Raw genomic sequence first — 16,364 nt, 5'->3', positions numbered from 1 at the left:
ACTTATTTGCTTTAACAAGTATTTTAAAGTGTCAATGACGTCATACACATCGTACGACCAGAGATACTGCTTTACGGCAATCCTTCAGTCACTTTGGTGCTTTCGCGCTCTGCACTTTCTTTTCACTCGAGGCATCAACAACACAGCTGACACAGGTAAATACACATGCTAGAAGAGTTTTTGTTTTGTTTGTTTCTGGTCCCACTTCGGATGCAACGATGCCATCAAGCAGCATCTCTGGTCGTAATCAGTCCTTCACTGACCAATCAGCATTCATTAGCAGAATGCTAGCGTGTTATGGGCAACAACAACTCAACCTGTAAGAAATCAAAAGGACTAAAGTACTCGTTCATTCAACTTTCGACCTATAACCCATGTTGAACTTGCAAAACCTACAATCAAATCTGAGATTTCTCAACGGCAATCGGGTGAAAGAGACAAATTTAGCCGTATAGCCCCATAGACTCCCATTCATTCTGCACTCATGGGCGATCGTCCCCAGTGGAACTCTGGTGGAACTACAACCAAAATTCGGTACAATAGGACTTAATAGGGAGTGGGCAGGCTCTCCGTAGACGGGCTCTGTTATATATCAACTTGATATATGTTGTCACAAGCATGACATGAGGTTACATGCTGCGTTTCGGCGCAGCGCCACCTACTGGTCCGGAGATACGAAAAATGGCTATTTTTGCTTATAATTTATGAAAAATCATAAAAGTGGTCTCGTTAGATTCAAGCCATCATGCCGAGTCAATTGATATCCAATTTTGCCATATCAACCATTTTAGGTGTCGGCCATTTTGCATTTTGTACCAAAAGGCTGTATTTTATGAATGCATGAACGGATTGTTACGAAACTTGGTATGGGTCATCAGGGACCAGCGCCACCTAGTGGTAAAATATTTTTTTCAAATGCTTAGAACTTTGGGTGTGGTCAACTTATTTTCACGGGAGTAACTTTTTTCAGTTCCCGAATCCTTGCCGAGTCCAACGATATCAAACATGCTAGGTTTTGCCTTACTGTTTGTGTAGCGTTGTGATTTAGCGCTTAAAAAACATTTGTCATTGTCAATCTTCGAAACCGTTAGACTGATCGAGATGAAACCACTGTAGGAAAAATGGAAGGTTTAGGTTGTTGGCTAAACGCTAATACCCAAATGCTAAAAAATGTATAGTAAGTGCCAATAAAATGCAAACAAAGTCAGGTGTGGGTCATTTTTTTATGTGTTTATACATATGTCAATAACTCCAAAACGAAATGAGATATTTTCACCAAATTTGACACACACATGTATGGGCTCAGACACATAAAAAACATTGTGGGATTGTGCCTCTTGATGGCGCTATAATAGAACAAAACATGAAATTCCTATTGACTTCAATACAGAATTGTGATATAAAATGCTATACTTTATGAACGCATTAGCGTATCGTTACGAAACTCGGTATGAGTCATCAGCACCATGCCTTGAAGGTACTCAAAAAGCTTCAGGACAGCGCCACCTTGTGGTAAAAAAGTTATAACAAAATTTCCAAAAATGCTATTAAATTTTGAATAAATATTTCTATTGTAATGCCTCTGGTCTTAAGGTTTGTCATTGTCACCAGACTCATCAATTTTGTAACTACGCCACCTATTGGTCGAAAGTGATAATCCATTAAATCATATTTTTAGTTAATGTTGGCTATATGATTTTTCAGCCATTTTGCTTTAATTCATCTTTAAATGTCTTTAATTGCTCCTTGCTGCAGTTGGTCTGACACTCCCAGCCATGTTGGCATGTCTTATTGCTATATTGCAGGCTTCTTGTTGCTATATTCTTGTAATTCTAATTCCATGGGACATATATTTATAACAGTTCTGTCCTTTAATTTCTCCTTTTAAAGTTGGCATGAAATGGAAGTTATAGTGTTTTCTTCCCTATTGTGACGTATATGGGCCATTCTACAGAATTGGGTGCAAACTGCTGTCCCTCATCCAAAAAACACATTTGAAAAGCATTTAATTATTAAAATCTTAGATGTTTACTAAGATCCTTCCATTATCTATTGAAACCCACAATAATATTTAAGATTTCAGTAAGCTTTATATATATAAAATCATCATTTATGGGCTACTTTGAATTAGGAGGTGGCTGTCCCAAACCCTAACCCCTAAATTTCAACTTGTGAAAATGATATTGAAATTTTTTTTGCACATTTTTCCATTCTTGTTTTTAAAAAAATATTTTTGTTATTTTAAAAAAAATGAAGTTAAAAAAAAAAATTATTTTATATTTTATTTTTAAATCATGAAACTTTATCTAAAAAAAACGTGTCCTGCATTTTCATGTCACTACCAAAACAGTGAATGTTGTAGTCTATTGACTGAGACTCATTTTAACCACAGCCCTACATTTTTCAACAGGAAATATTCCTGTGTCCCTCTCTCTCATGTGCTATATGGTGAAATGATTGATCCCATCATTTTGAGGTAAATGTGTTCTAAAGTCTAAAAATTTGTGTGTAACTTTAAGGAATGTCACTACCAAACTCATTTTTTCTGCTATTGAGAAAACTTTTTTGGATGTTATTCCATAAAATTTAGTTGTTATATGTGTTCAACTGTTCTGACCAGTGATTGCTAACCATGTGCTGATTAGCATCTTCGAGCTAGGCTCAAAAGTATCTAAAATTGTCACTACCAAAACAGTCACAACCGAAACATGTCTTGAAGTTTCGGTTGTGACATTATTGCTTTGGTAGTGACAAAAGGGAACACATAATCCTTTATTTGGAGGAATAAACTACATTTTAGTACAGTTATGCAAATAATTACTACTGTAGTATGTTTTTGTAGTGTTTTAGTGTTTTAGTATGCAAGATTCTGTTAAAATTCTGTAATGAGATGAGGTTACAATTACTTAAGGTTGCTGTCCATGATACTAGCTTAGGTGTAAGGTTGTTGTCAGTAATGTTATTTTCTATGATTAACTTGACAGGGAGAATGACATAAAACACCAACATGCCTAAAAAAAAATAGAAAAACTACAACAGAGAGACAGAGAGAATACAAACAAAGGTTGAGGGAAGACCCAGTGAAGTACGAGGAATATTTAAAGGAGACATATCATGCTTTTAAATTGTTCCTTTTTACATATAAATCATACATTTGTAGTCTATATAAAGCGGAACTGCAATGCTTGGGTCTGAATTCCTCATTATTATAGCTCCACAGGCCCCTTTTCTACCCCTTTTCTGATGTGCGTCTGAGAGCAACTCGTTTTGGTGCGGTCTCTTTAAATACAATTGAGACACTTCATACCCCGCCCACACTCGGTTCAACTCCACCCCGTTCGGCCATTTTTGTAGTTTGATAGCAGAGATACGATTATCTAGCGGCACAGAAACTTTTTATTCACACGTTATTAACAAAATGTCAACAACGGAAGACTTGTCCAGCCAGCCTTACATGTTCGAGCCAGAGTCGGAGCCAGAGTCGGAGCAGGAGCGAGATGAAAATGAAGACGACGAACCTGCAGAACAACGTCTTCATATGGATGTATCGCAATGTATTTACACATGAAACTTTGGTCTTCCGACCTTTTACCACCGTGTCGATTTATTTTGATTAATATGTGCAAGGGAGAGAGAGCAAGACAGCGTCTAGTTTGGAGACGGTGAAGTCTTGTTTACACTTTCGCCTGGCTCTGAAGAGAGAGAGTGAGCGCGCGCGCGACCCGGTCTCTCTCTCTGCTCGTTCTTTCAGTTAAACATGCGCCCTGTAACAAGCGGGGCAGTTCATCTACATTAAACGGTGTAATGAAGCATGTGGGTTACTACATCCAACAACCGAACATTTTAACTTACCCTCTCGTAACTTCTGCATCCTTTAGCTTGGACTACAAAATTGCAGCAAGAAATAAAAATGGCGGATTGCTCGAAGTGTGGGCCGGAAGTCAATGTCCTTATTTGGCAGTTCCGCTGCAAATACTGTGACGTAATAGTTCAAAAAACGTCATAGATAACAGAAAAATCGGAACAGGTTGAAAAATATGACCAAAACAGAATTTAAAGATATCAACGAAGCACCTGAAGAGAATAATTTCATATTTTCTGTACTTCTAAACACTCCAAATATACAACAAAATGCATTTAAGGGCTAAAAAAGTGCATTTGGCATGATATGTCCCCTTTAAGGAAAGAAAGAGAAAGAAATAAGAAACGAAGGGAAGAAGGAAAGTTGAATAGTATCAGTGAATTATCTGACAGGGAGCAAAGACATGTCAGAAAAGCATGGAGGAAAACAATACACACACACACACACACACACACACACACGCACGCACACACACACACACACACACACACACACACAGTTCAGTGGTTCTGGAGATGTATCTGAATGAGGACAATTATTCTGAAATTAATGTTTTACTAGTGCAAAATGCCCGTACAAAATCAGTTTTAGAGTGTGTTTTTAGTAATTGTTGGTTTGGTGTGTTTGAGTGCTCACTGTTACAATTACACAGCAAAAGTTCAGTGACATTTTTATTTGTGCATGGTAGAAAGCACAAAGTGAACTCCGAGAAAACGCTATACTTGAGCAAACAGTCTGTGAATAGGCTACTACAAATGATGCCCGTGAAGACTGTGAACACATTGAATAAGGTTTCACTCATATGTATATATATGAGATAGCTGATTGTTGGATCAATAAACAATTCAATTCGAATAGGATATGTTTAGTTGGTGAATAGCATAGGCTACTATTACACAGTAGCGATAACTTTAAGCGCACCAGAATGAAATATAATATTCAGAAGTAAACAGCATAGCTGACTTACAGATTCAATTAACATCCACAAATGAATAAGCACGTCGATTCAGGGAGCAGTGCAAAGTGCCCGTGCAAAAACAGTTTTTGTGTGTGTTTTTAGTAATTGTTGGTTTCTTGGTAAAGAAAACACATTTTTACTAAAATTAATCAAAATGGATTTATCACGTTTTGGAACCAAACTATAATATTCAGAAGTAAACAGTGTAGCTGACTGCGTGTTTATGTCAGAATGTTTATTTTTAAACCACAACCTTCTAAAAATTATATATTTAATGATATCTTTAGCATTTCTCATCCAAACAATGTCAAACTTGGCACTGCACTTACTCGTGCCCGTAGCGAGACACCTGTCGAGTTTGAAATCCATCGGACTAAGGGTTCGAGAGATATGCGAATAACAGACACACACACACACAGACAGACAGACGTTTCTGTAATTTATAGATAGATGTAAACACACACACACACACACACACACACACACACACACACACACACACACACACACACACACACACACAGTTCAGTGGTTCTGGAGATTTATCTGAATGACTCATAAACAAAATGTTGAAAATGTGAAAATAAAACAAGTGGTTCTGAAACAGTCTACATTGTAAGTTGTTGTTTTTTTTAGGAAGAAAAATCTATGAGCATACCTCTTCTCACTTGCACCTCAAGACCCAAAGTATAGAATAGCTCAGTAGAAAAGAACAGAAGTGTTCTTATAAGATATTTACTGTCAGATGTGTGTCTGCTATATGTACTGACTGCATATGTGCATCATAGTTATTTATTTATATTAACATAAAATGTGGACAGTCTGATTCAGCCATGGCAAACTAAGTATTGTGGTCACTACCAAAACATTACTGTCACTACCAAAAATGTCCAGTCACTACCATAACATGGGATGTTTTGTCAAAAATAAAGTATATTGAATTATCAACTAAGATGTTATGATAGTGTTTGGTTCAATGCATATTCAAACTAATGAATCCTTAACTTTGAAATCAGTACGATAAACTTTATGCCTTCTACAAAGAAAGATTGGGTTCAAAATACAACAAATCTCATAAATTACATTTAAAATATTATTAAAATTATAATCTTTATTGATTTAACCTGTAAAAATATTTTTTTTAAATAGAAAAAATATATATTTATAAGGTAGATGTAAACAAAATCTTAATAGGTCATTATAAGCCTTTTAAAAAAATTATTTAATATTGTGTTTCGGTAGTGACAAATTTGGGGAGAAGGAAAATATTCCAGCATTTTCTGAAAATACAATATGAGAATTAACTGCACAATTACTAGAAAAGCGTACCTTGGATATTATACAATTTGCATACATGCAAAATTTGTGGGGAAAAAATAAAAAATTTCAAGATGTTTCCAACTCTGACTTTGCACCAATTCTGTAGAATGGCCCATATCAAAGTGAAACGGCTTTTCGATCAAGAAAAATGTAGGGCAGGACTTGATTCACGCCATCACGAGATTCCGACTTGTAAAACGTGTCCACGTGCCCATAGAACTCGTAATTATGTGTAATATTTGAACATTCTGAAAGCTGTGATTTTTACCATGTGACCGCTGCAGATTCATTTTGGCGCTGATAATGTTGCCACAGAAACAGCTCAGAGTAGAATTTCTTCTAATTGGTATTTATGGATGGTTGTGATTTGCTATTAGTGGATCTCATGTGAGTGACAGGTTGCCCCGCCCTCACGCCAGTAGACACATCATCAGAAAAGAGATGTTGCAATAGGGAGGGGAATATATTTTGATTAATAATTTATAATAAACTCTGCAATATATATATATATATATATATATACACACACACACATTATATACTTACATTATATATATATATATTAGGGGTGTAACGGTTCATGAAATTCACGGTTTGGTTCGATACGTTACAGTGGTGATACAGTATATAATAAAAAAAAGTAAAAAAAAAAAAAAGTAACGTTTTTACAAAAAAGCAATTCTTTCAGCTTATAGATTCCCCTATCCTAGAGAGAGTGGATTGCTAAATGCTAATCTGTCTAGATATGTAATAAACATTTAGCAAAAGAAAACCTCAAAAAGGTTAATTATAGATCAAATAAGACAGAAACACACCCGTTCACGGTCATTTTCCTCAGCTCTGGCAAAGGCAAGTTTCAAATCACTGCTTCTCCCGGGAGACTAGCGCTAAATTAATCCCCTAGCTTAGCGCCATCTACTGTTTTAGAAGAGGAAGTTGCTCAACTGCATTTGTGAGAAAATCTGCCTGGACACATTTGTGAGAAAATCGACCCAAGAGATCTCATAAAAAGCCAAGTGTCTCACAATCATTACAGACAGATATGCATTTGTATGCACTAGATTTGGTATTTGTTCAAAGGTTACATGCAATTTGTAGGATGGTTTGTATTTATTTGTGAAGTATTATCTTGGCTCATTTATTTATATTTGTAAAACACAATACATATTTGTTATTCCACTACATTTTCACTCAAACTGACCTTTGTACTTGCACATTGCTTTCTGTTTGTTTGTCGAGTTTTCCTTTGCAAAGCAGATCGAGTTTGTTTGCAAAATGCTGGATTTGTTTTTTTAATTATGGCACATAATTCGCTCCATATGGTTCTCAAACCTGTCTTAGGTTTAAATGTAAATAATGACTGACAGCAATATACAAACCGTTTTTCCAGCTCCGTTAGGTCCCACAAGCACCGTGAGAGGGCTGAAGAAGGAGATCACTTGTTTGTCTTTATCCTCAACTCCAAAACTCCTCACTCCCAGAATACTCATCCTTTCCATCTTTGACATATTGGACCAGTGCTTTGACTTGTAGCCTTGAAATTATATAAAAGTCTAATTAAATATCAATGCACACAATCAAAACTTGTCAATTTCTTCCAATATTAATGAAAGCCTGTTAAGTTAATTAGATCGTAGCTATACACTTCCTAATTACTTGGACAAGAGGCATTTATGGTTCTCAAACAGTCATTTTATAATGACGACAGAGTAGAGTGCAGGTAGTAAAAATACAGACAAATATCAACACAGCTATAAAATAACAAAATTTTATTAGAATACCTCACACAGGACAAATATATAACGCTGTAAACTCCACGTAAACTGCGCAGTGCAGTACTTCCGCAGTCGACTCAGCGTCACGAGAATCATCTAGAAACTACATATCCCACAATGCAATTTTAACAGCGATTCTTTTCATTTAATGACGAATACATAAAACATTATAAATTATTATAATTAAATAACAACGAAAAATACGTTTTATTCACGCCATGACCATAGAAATACAATTCCATTTAATGAACTTGTTTATCAAAACGCGAACTTTGTATGGATGTCACGAAATTCAACTTCCCTGAGGAAACTGTCGGTTAGTTTAACAGTATCAACATGAACACTAAATGAAACTAAACATGAAATGGTGAAATGGTGTGAGATTCAACATGAACACTACCAAAGTCAAAGTTTGGTTTGTAGAAGCATGTGGCTGAAGAACATGAAGCTTGTGTGAAATTGTCGTATATTCAAGGAGAATATTTCAAAGGTGTTCAGAGACCTGCAAACCTCCACCCACAATCGCTCAAATCTTCCCTCTCATGCTGTTTCTTGTCTGTAAGTTCTCCAAAGTAGGATCATATCATTCACATTGATTTACTGACCGTGTGAAACAGGTAAAAAGTACATATTCTGATGTGTGGAGTCACATTTGATATTACGTTGGCTTAACAAAACGACAAAATTATGTAATTACAAATTATTCTCAATTATATTTTATACAAATATATAATTTCAAAATCACTATGAAGTTTTTCCTTCATATTCTGTTTATATTCACATTCATTCGGCAGGCACATTTTTGGTTGTCATCACCACATCCTTCCACATGGTGTCGTCGTTTCACTGCTGTTTGATAAGGATGTTGAGAGTTTTACCAACTAGGCCCACAGGACTGTACGTAGGTTGCTGTTTTGTAAGTAGATTTTAGAAAACGGAGATCAAGTCGCTCTTGATATGAAAAAAGAAGCTTAAATGAGAATACAGCTGAAGAGTGTGAGTAGAGTCACGAGGGTGAGGATATAGCCTAATAAAAACAACAATCTAGAATTTGGAAGAATTAAAACTATTTAAATGTTTTTGAATTAAGTGTCTTTCTCACCAATGGTGCATTTATTTGATGAAAAAAGTAACATTGTGAAATATCATTACAATTTAGAATAACTGTTTTCTATTTTAAAATGTAACTTATTCCTGTGATGGGAAGCTGAATTTTCAGCATCATTACTCCAGTCTTTAGTGTCACTTGATCCTTCAGAAATCATTCTAATAAGCTGATTTGATGCTCAATTGTTATCAATTATTATTGGTGCTCACTTATTAATAATGGTTCTTATTATTATCAATGTTGGGAAAAACTTATTATTTGTGGAAATTGTAAGGCATTTTTTTTTTTTAGGATTCTTTGATGAACAGAGTTCAAAATACATGAAAATTTGAAATAAAAATATTTTGTAACATTATAAATGTCTTTACTATCACTTTTAATGTGTTCATGCTGAATAAAATTATTATTATTATGTAGGCCTACTCATTTATTTTTAATCTTATATCCTTAATATTAAAAAGAAGGGTAGATAATTTAGGAATTTATGAACTGGATTGTTCATATTAATAAAAATATAGAGAATGTGTTTTTTTCACTTAGCTCAATTACTAAACACAATTATTACATAACTGAAGACTTTACACTGTTGTTGGATAGATTAAATTAAAATAGCATGCTTTTTAATACATCTGATGGTGTTGACATGAGTTAAACTATGGAGTGAATAAATGTACGTTTTTAGAAAAAAACATTTTCAGAAAAACCTGTTCCCTTAAATTTAGGATTATTTTGGTAACACTTTACAATAAGGCTCATTAGTTAACATTAGTTAATGTATTAACTAACATGAACTAAACATGAGCAATACATTTATTATTTGTTCATCTTTGTTAATTTAGTTGCTAAAAATACAGCCGTTCATTGTTTGTTAATGTTAATGGTTTGTTCATGTTCACTAATGTAGTTAACCAATGAACCTTATTGTAAAGTGTTACCATTATTTGAAATACATGCTCTATACTTGGAAAATACATGTAATTTAACCTGTCCTCAGAAAGAGGTCACAATGTAAAATTGCCAAACAATGTGTTTAAAATTGCAGAAAATTCACAAATTGAGAGGCATCTGTAATATATCCAAATATTTTATATTTTCCATAAAAAAAGAGCTGATTCAAAGAGAGCTGATAGAGACAGAAACAGAACCAAAAATACTATATATATTAGGCACCTAAATATACAGTGCATCTGGAAAGTATTCACAGCGCTTCACTTTTTCCACATTTTATGTTACAGCCTTATTCCAAAATTGATTAAATTCATTATTTTCCTCAAAATTCTACAAACAATACTTCATAATGACAACGTGAAAGAAGTTTGTTTGAAATCTTTGCAAATTTATTAAAAAATAAACAAAAAAAATATCACATGTACTTAAGTATTCACAGCCTTTGCTATGACACTCAAAATTGAGCTCAGGTGCATCCTGTTTCCACTGATCATCCCTGAGATGTTCATACAACTTGATTGGAGTCCACCTGTGGTAAATTCAGTTGATTGGACATGATTTGGAAAGGCACACACCTGTCTATATAAGGTCCCACAGTTAACAGTGCATGTCAGAATTGATCTTACACTTGTTTCACATTTACTTGCGGGTGTATGCTTATGGGATGTATTTAGAGAAATGACTATAGGAAGTGATCATTACCTTATAGTGGTGGAAGTTAATTCAAGTCTAGAAGAATGTAATACAGGAGGAGTGGACAAATGGTTTTTTAGAAAATTCTGATTGAGAGACTTTTAGGTATATTAGTGAGCAAGAAATGCAAAAATTTATATTGAAGAAGGTGTTGTTAATGTTAATAATGTAAGGAGAATCATTAAAAATACAAAGAAGGATTTTTGGAGGAAATTTTGTAACAGTGGGAAAGGGAAACAGAAATTGGTCAAATATGGGGAATGATAAAAAGAATGAATGGGACAAAAAGAGAATTTGGGTATCCAATATTAAGGGATGGAGAAACAACAGCTGTAAGAGATGAGGAGAAAGCAGAAATGTTGGTGAAAAATTTTGTTAAAATTCATAACACAAACAATATTAGTGAAGAGGGAAAATGAGGAAGGGAAAGTATGTTAGAGAAGTATAAAGAGCTAATACAGAATGAGGAATAATGACCAATTAAACATGCCATTTACGAAGAAAAATATTTTTCCAAATATCAGAGTGGTTTTAGGAGAGGGAGAAATACCATGGTGTGTCTAGCTGTGTGTCTAGAATACGAAATAAGAAAAGCACAAATAAATAGAGAGTGTCGTGGCAGTTTTCTTTGATATAGAGAAAGCATACGACATGATGTGGAGAGAAGCGCTGTTAATCAAATTAGGCAAGTTAGGTATTAAAGGTCAAATGCATAGATGGATCAAGGATTTTTTATTAGGGAGAGCAATAAAAGTTAGAATAGGAAACAGTTATTCAGAGAAAAGTTTATGATCGAAAATGGAACTCCACTCCACATATTTAATTGGCCATTAGTGTATTCCTCATTCTGTATTAGCTCTTTATACTTCTCTAACATACTTTCCCTTCCTCTTTTTCCACAAGCCCCTCCTTGAACTGTCACCTTACCGTGGTGGAGGGATTTGAGTACCTGAATGATCCTAGGAGCTATGTTGTCTGGGGCTATGCCCCTGGTAGGGTCTCCCAAGGCAAACAGGTCCTAGGTGACGGGTCAGACTAAGAGCGGTTCAGAAACCCCTTATGATGCCGATAAATTCAAGGACCGTGACATCGCCCGGCATGGAGCCAGGCTTGGGGTTGGGGCTTGTGTGCGAGCGTCTGGTGGCCGGGCCTCCCCCATGGGGTCTGGCCGGGCTCAGCCCGAAGGAGCGACGTGGGGCCGCCCTCCCGTGGACTCACTACCTACAGGAGGGGCCGTAAGGGGCAGGTGCGTAGTGGATCGGGCGGCAGTCGAAGGCGGGGGCCTCGACAACCCGATCCCTGGACACGAGAACTAGCTCTAGGGACGTGGAATGTCACCTCTCTGGCGGGGAAGGAGCCTGAGATTGTGCGTGAGGTTCAGAGGTTCCGACTAGAGATAGTCGGGATCACCTCCACGCACGGCTGTAATACACCATTTTTGCTCCTTGAGAGAGGATGGACTCTTTACCACTCTGGAGTTGCCCATGGTGAGAGGTGGCGGGCTGGTGTGGGTTTTCTTATAGCCCCCCAGCTCAGCTGCCATGTGTTGGAGTTCACCCCGGTGAAGGAGAGGGTCGCTTCCCTGCGCCTTCGGGTTGGGGATAGGTCTCTCACTGTCGTGTGTGCCTACGGGCCAAACGGCAGTGTAGGGTACCCGGCCTTCTTGGGGTCTCTGGGAGGGGTGCTGGAAAGTGCTCCGACTTTCCGGTTTGCAGCCGAGTGTGAAGCAGTTAGGATGAGAATCAGCGTCTCCAAATCCGAGACCATGGTTCTCAGTCGGAAAAGGGTGGCTTGCCCACTTCAGGTTGGTGGAGAGTTCCTGCCTCAAGTGGAGGAGTTCAAGTATATTGGGGTCTTGTTCACGAGTGAGGGAAGGATGGAACAGGAGATTGACAGACGGATCGGTGCAGCTTCTGCAGTAATGCAGTCGATGTACCATTCTGTCATGGTGAAGAAAGAGCTGAGCCGCAAGGCGAAGCTCTCGATTTACCGGTCAACGTTCCTACTCTCACCTATGGTCATGAGCTGTGGGTCATGACCGAAAGGACAAGATCCCGGATACAGGCGGCCGAAATGAGCTTTCTCCGCAGGGTGGCTGGGCGATCCCTTAGAGATAGGGTGAGAAGCTCGGTCACTCGAGAGGAGCTCAGAGTAAAGCCGCTGCTCCTCCACATCGAGAGGGGCCAGCTGAGGTGGCTCGGGCATCTTTTCCGGATGCCTCCTGGACACCTTCCCGGGAAGGTGTTCCGGGCATGTCCCACCGGGAGGAGGCCCCGGGGAAGAGCTAGGACACGCTGGAGGGACTATGTCTCCCGGCTGGCCTGGGAACGCCTCGGTGTCCCCCCGGAAGAGCTGGAGGAAGTGTCTAGGGAGAGCGAATTCTGGGCATCCCTGCCTAGACTGCTGCCCCCGCAACCTGGCTCCAGATAAGCGGAAGATGGATGGATGGAACTCCACAAGGAAGTATAGTGAGTCCTTTATTATTTTCTAAAATGATAAATGTATTTGAGGATTTGGAGAATGGGCTGGGGTTTTCACTTTTTGCTGATGATGGGGCAAATCTGGAAAAGGGGAAGGAACATTGATTTTATTGTTAAAAAATTACAGGAGGCTATTACAATAGTTTAAGAATGGTCATATTGATGGGGTTTTAAATTCTCAGTTGACAAGAAAAAAGATAATCTTTTTTTACAAGGAAAAAAATTGGAGGCAAGGTAAATCTAAAATTATATTATCAAGAACTGGAAAGAGTGAAACATTTTAAGTTTTTAGGGTTGTGGTTTGATGAAAGAAATGTAAGCTTAGCGTTAAGTTCTGCCAGGAAGACTCAATCAGCGCGTCATGTATTAACTCGCTTCTAACCAATCATGTGTTAACACTCTCAGTATAAAATAATGGTACTTACATTCATCTGAGTTCGCAGATACTGATGGCGCCAATTACCTCCATCCTCCCCAACCACCTCCAAGATGGTCCTTTCCCTCCATCCTCCCCACCACCACCAGGATGGTCCCTTCCTTTACCTCCAGGGGGTCGGCTGCGCCCGTCTTCATCTTCAGGCGGGATTTGCAGATTCCGTTACCCTCGCATTGCTTGCTAAGGACGGGGCCTACGCCAAAGACTAAAATTATGCTTGCTGAGCTATTAATAAATTTACACTTGTTATATCATTTTATCTCCCGAGTCTTTCTGGTAGAATTACATGGACGATACATATACCAAGAAAATATTGGACAAATGTAAGAAAGTGATAAATATAATGAGGTGTATGTAATGTTTAGTAGGAAGTGAATGGGGGGCAGATAGGATGGCATTAAAAGGCCATATATAGTGGGCTGATTAGATCTGTATTAGATTATGGTTGTGTGGTGTATGGATCAGCAGCAGATATGTCTCTTAGACAGTATACAGAATCAGGTATTGAAACTATGTACAGGAGCTATAAAAACTACACCAATTATAGCACTACAGGTAGAAATGGGGGAAATGTCATTAGAAATGTGAAGGATACAGTTATCACTGAATTATTGGGCTAATTTACAAGGCCATAGTCAAGAGCACCCAACACAAGACACTTTAAAGCCCTGTTGGGAAAAAGAGAGGAGGAAAACAAAAAGCTTCGGATGGACAGTAATACAGAAAGCAACAGAACTTAAAGTTAATCAGTTAAAAGTTAGTCCAACTATACCGCTACCAGTAATAAAACCTTGGTTACTTTCAGACGCCACAGTAGATTTTACATTGTTAGAAAAGAAAAACAAGGATAAGGAATGTAATTCATGTAATGTGCAGATATATATTAATGAGTACCACAGCTATGTTCAGATCAACACGGGCGCATCAAAGAGTATAGACAATAAGATAGGAGTTGCTTTTACTGTTCCAGAGTTTCAGTTATCAATAAGGAAAAGGATCAGTGATGAGTTATCCGTTTATACAGGGGAAATGATTGCACTATTATTAGCAACACAGTGGATAGAGGAGATAAGACCTTTGAAATCAGTTGTTTGTTCAGACTCAAGTTCATCATTCGCTAGCTTACAATAGAGTCATTCGGAAAGTAGACCAGACATTTTAATAGAAATACAGCAAACCGCCAATATAATCTCAAAGAAGAAGAAGAGTGCATGTCAGAGCACAAACCAAGATCGGGGGAGAAGGGCCTTAGTCAGGGAGGTGACCAAGAACCCGATGGTCAGTCTGACAAATCTCCAACTTTTCTCTGTGGAGAGAGAACCACCTTCCACATGGTTCCCACACCTCGGTTAACTCCAAATTCAAGTACCTTTCAAGGACTTTCCAGGTCCATTACCCTCAAATTCAAGGACTTAATGTGGGGACACGTTTGTTGTGTCCAATAACAAACATTGAGGTACCATTGTAATAGTTTTGTGCACTTGAACGTCATGGCAATGTACAACACAAAGTACCTCAAGCGGGAAGCACTTAACGTAACGCGTAAATGTGCGTAACTAATGCAAATCGAGCAAGCTAGAATGCATAGGCCACGAAGTGTTGGCGAAATAATACATAAGCGGACTGGAGGGAATATGGAATTTTGCACAAAATAAATTCAAGCACTTTCAAGGGCCTGTTTTATCTATGTATGTTTATTTTCAAAAACTTTCCAGGGCCTTGATTTCAAGGACCCGTGGGAACCCTGCTTCCAGAAGAACAACCATCTCTGCAGTAATCCACCAATCAGGCCTGTATGGTAGAGTGGCCAGACGGAAGCCACTCCTCAGTAAAAGGCACATGACAGCCCGCCTGGAGTTTGACAAAAGACACCTGAAGGACTCTCAGACTGTGAAAAATAAAATTCTCTGGTCTGATGAAACAAAGATTGACCTCTTTGGCCTGAATGGCAAGTGTCATGTCTGGAGGAAACCAGGCACCGCTCATCACCTGGCCAATACCATCCCTACAGTAAAGCATGGTGGTGGCAGCATCATTCAGAGGCAGGAAATGGGAGACTAGTCAGGATCGAGGGAAAGATGAATGCAGCAATGTACAGAGACATCCTTGATGAAAACCTGCTCCAGAGTGCTCTGGACCTCAGACTGGGACGACGGTTCATCTACCAACAGGACAACAACCCTAAGCACACAGCCAAGATAACAAAGGAGTGGCTACGGGACAACTCTGTGAATGTCCTTGAGTGACACTTTGAGCCCAGCCAGAGCCCAGATTTGAACCCGATTGGACATCTCTGGAGAGATCTGAAAATGGCTGTGCACCGACGCTCCCCATCCAACCTGATGAAGTTTGAGAGATTCTGCAAAGCAGAATTGGAGAAACTGCCAAAAAATAGGTGTGCCAAGCTTGTAGCATCACACTCAAAGCCTTGAGGCTGTAATTGGTGCCAAAGGTAAATTTACAAAGATTTCAAACATACTTTTCACGTTGTCATTATAGGGTATTGTTTGTAGAATTTTGAGGAAAATAATGAATTGAATCCATTTTGGAATAAGGCTGTAACATAACAAAATGTGGAAAAAGTGAAGCGCTGTGAATACTTTCCGGATGCACTGTATATTGATTATTACAAATTTTAATGTTAGGTGCAATTACTCGTGATTAATTACAGAAGCCTTAACTATTTTTTTTAAAACCAATCGACAGCCCTAATCCAAATATGTTTAATGCCACCATTACAGATAATGACGTGAGGTCACAAATAATTAGATCATGATTCAGAAA

General features: G+C 38.0%; 1 protein-coding gene across 4 annotated transcripts in view; it reads right to left on the bottom strand.

Moving 5' to 3' along the window:
* Window positions 1–8,013, bottom strand: part of LOC311097901 (DNA repair protein RAD50-like) — a 67,773-nt gene extending 59,760 nt beyond the window's left edge. For 3 of the 4 annotated variants that reach the window (XM_084137875.1, XM_084137877.1, XM_084137876.1), the window contains exons 1-2: window positions 7,922–8,002; window positions 7,520–7,674 (exon numbers count right to left, since the gene is read on the bottom strand). In XM_084137875.1, coding sequence (XP_083994001.1) covers window positions 7,520–7,648 — 129 coding nt within the window. In that variant the 5' untranslated portion in view covers window positions 7,649–7,674; window positions 7,922–8,002. Of the gene's footprint in view, window positions 1–7,519; window positions 7,675–7,921 lie in introns of all 4 variants that reach the window. The other variant, XM_084137878.1, reaches the window with a different exon arrangement.
* Window positions 8,014–16,364: the final 8,351 nt, after the last annotated feature.

Source organism: Abramis brama (assembly GCF_963993115.1).
Source record: "Abramis brama genome assembly, chromosome: 15".
NCBI lineage: Eukaryota > Metazoa > Chordata > Actinopteri > Cypriniformes > Leuciscidae > Abramis > Abramis brama.
Note: the sequence above shows the minus strand (reverse complement) of the source record. Positions and strands in the feature narration are given on the sequence as shown.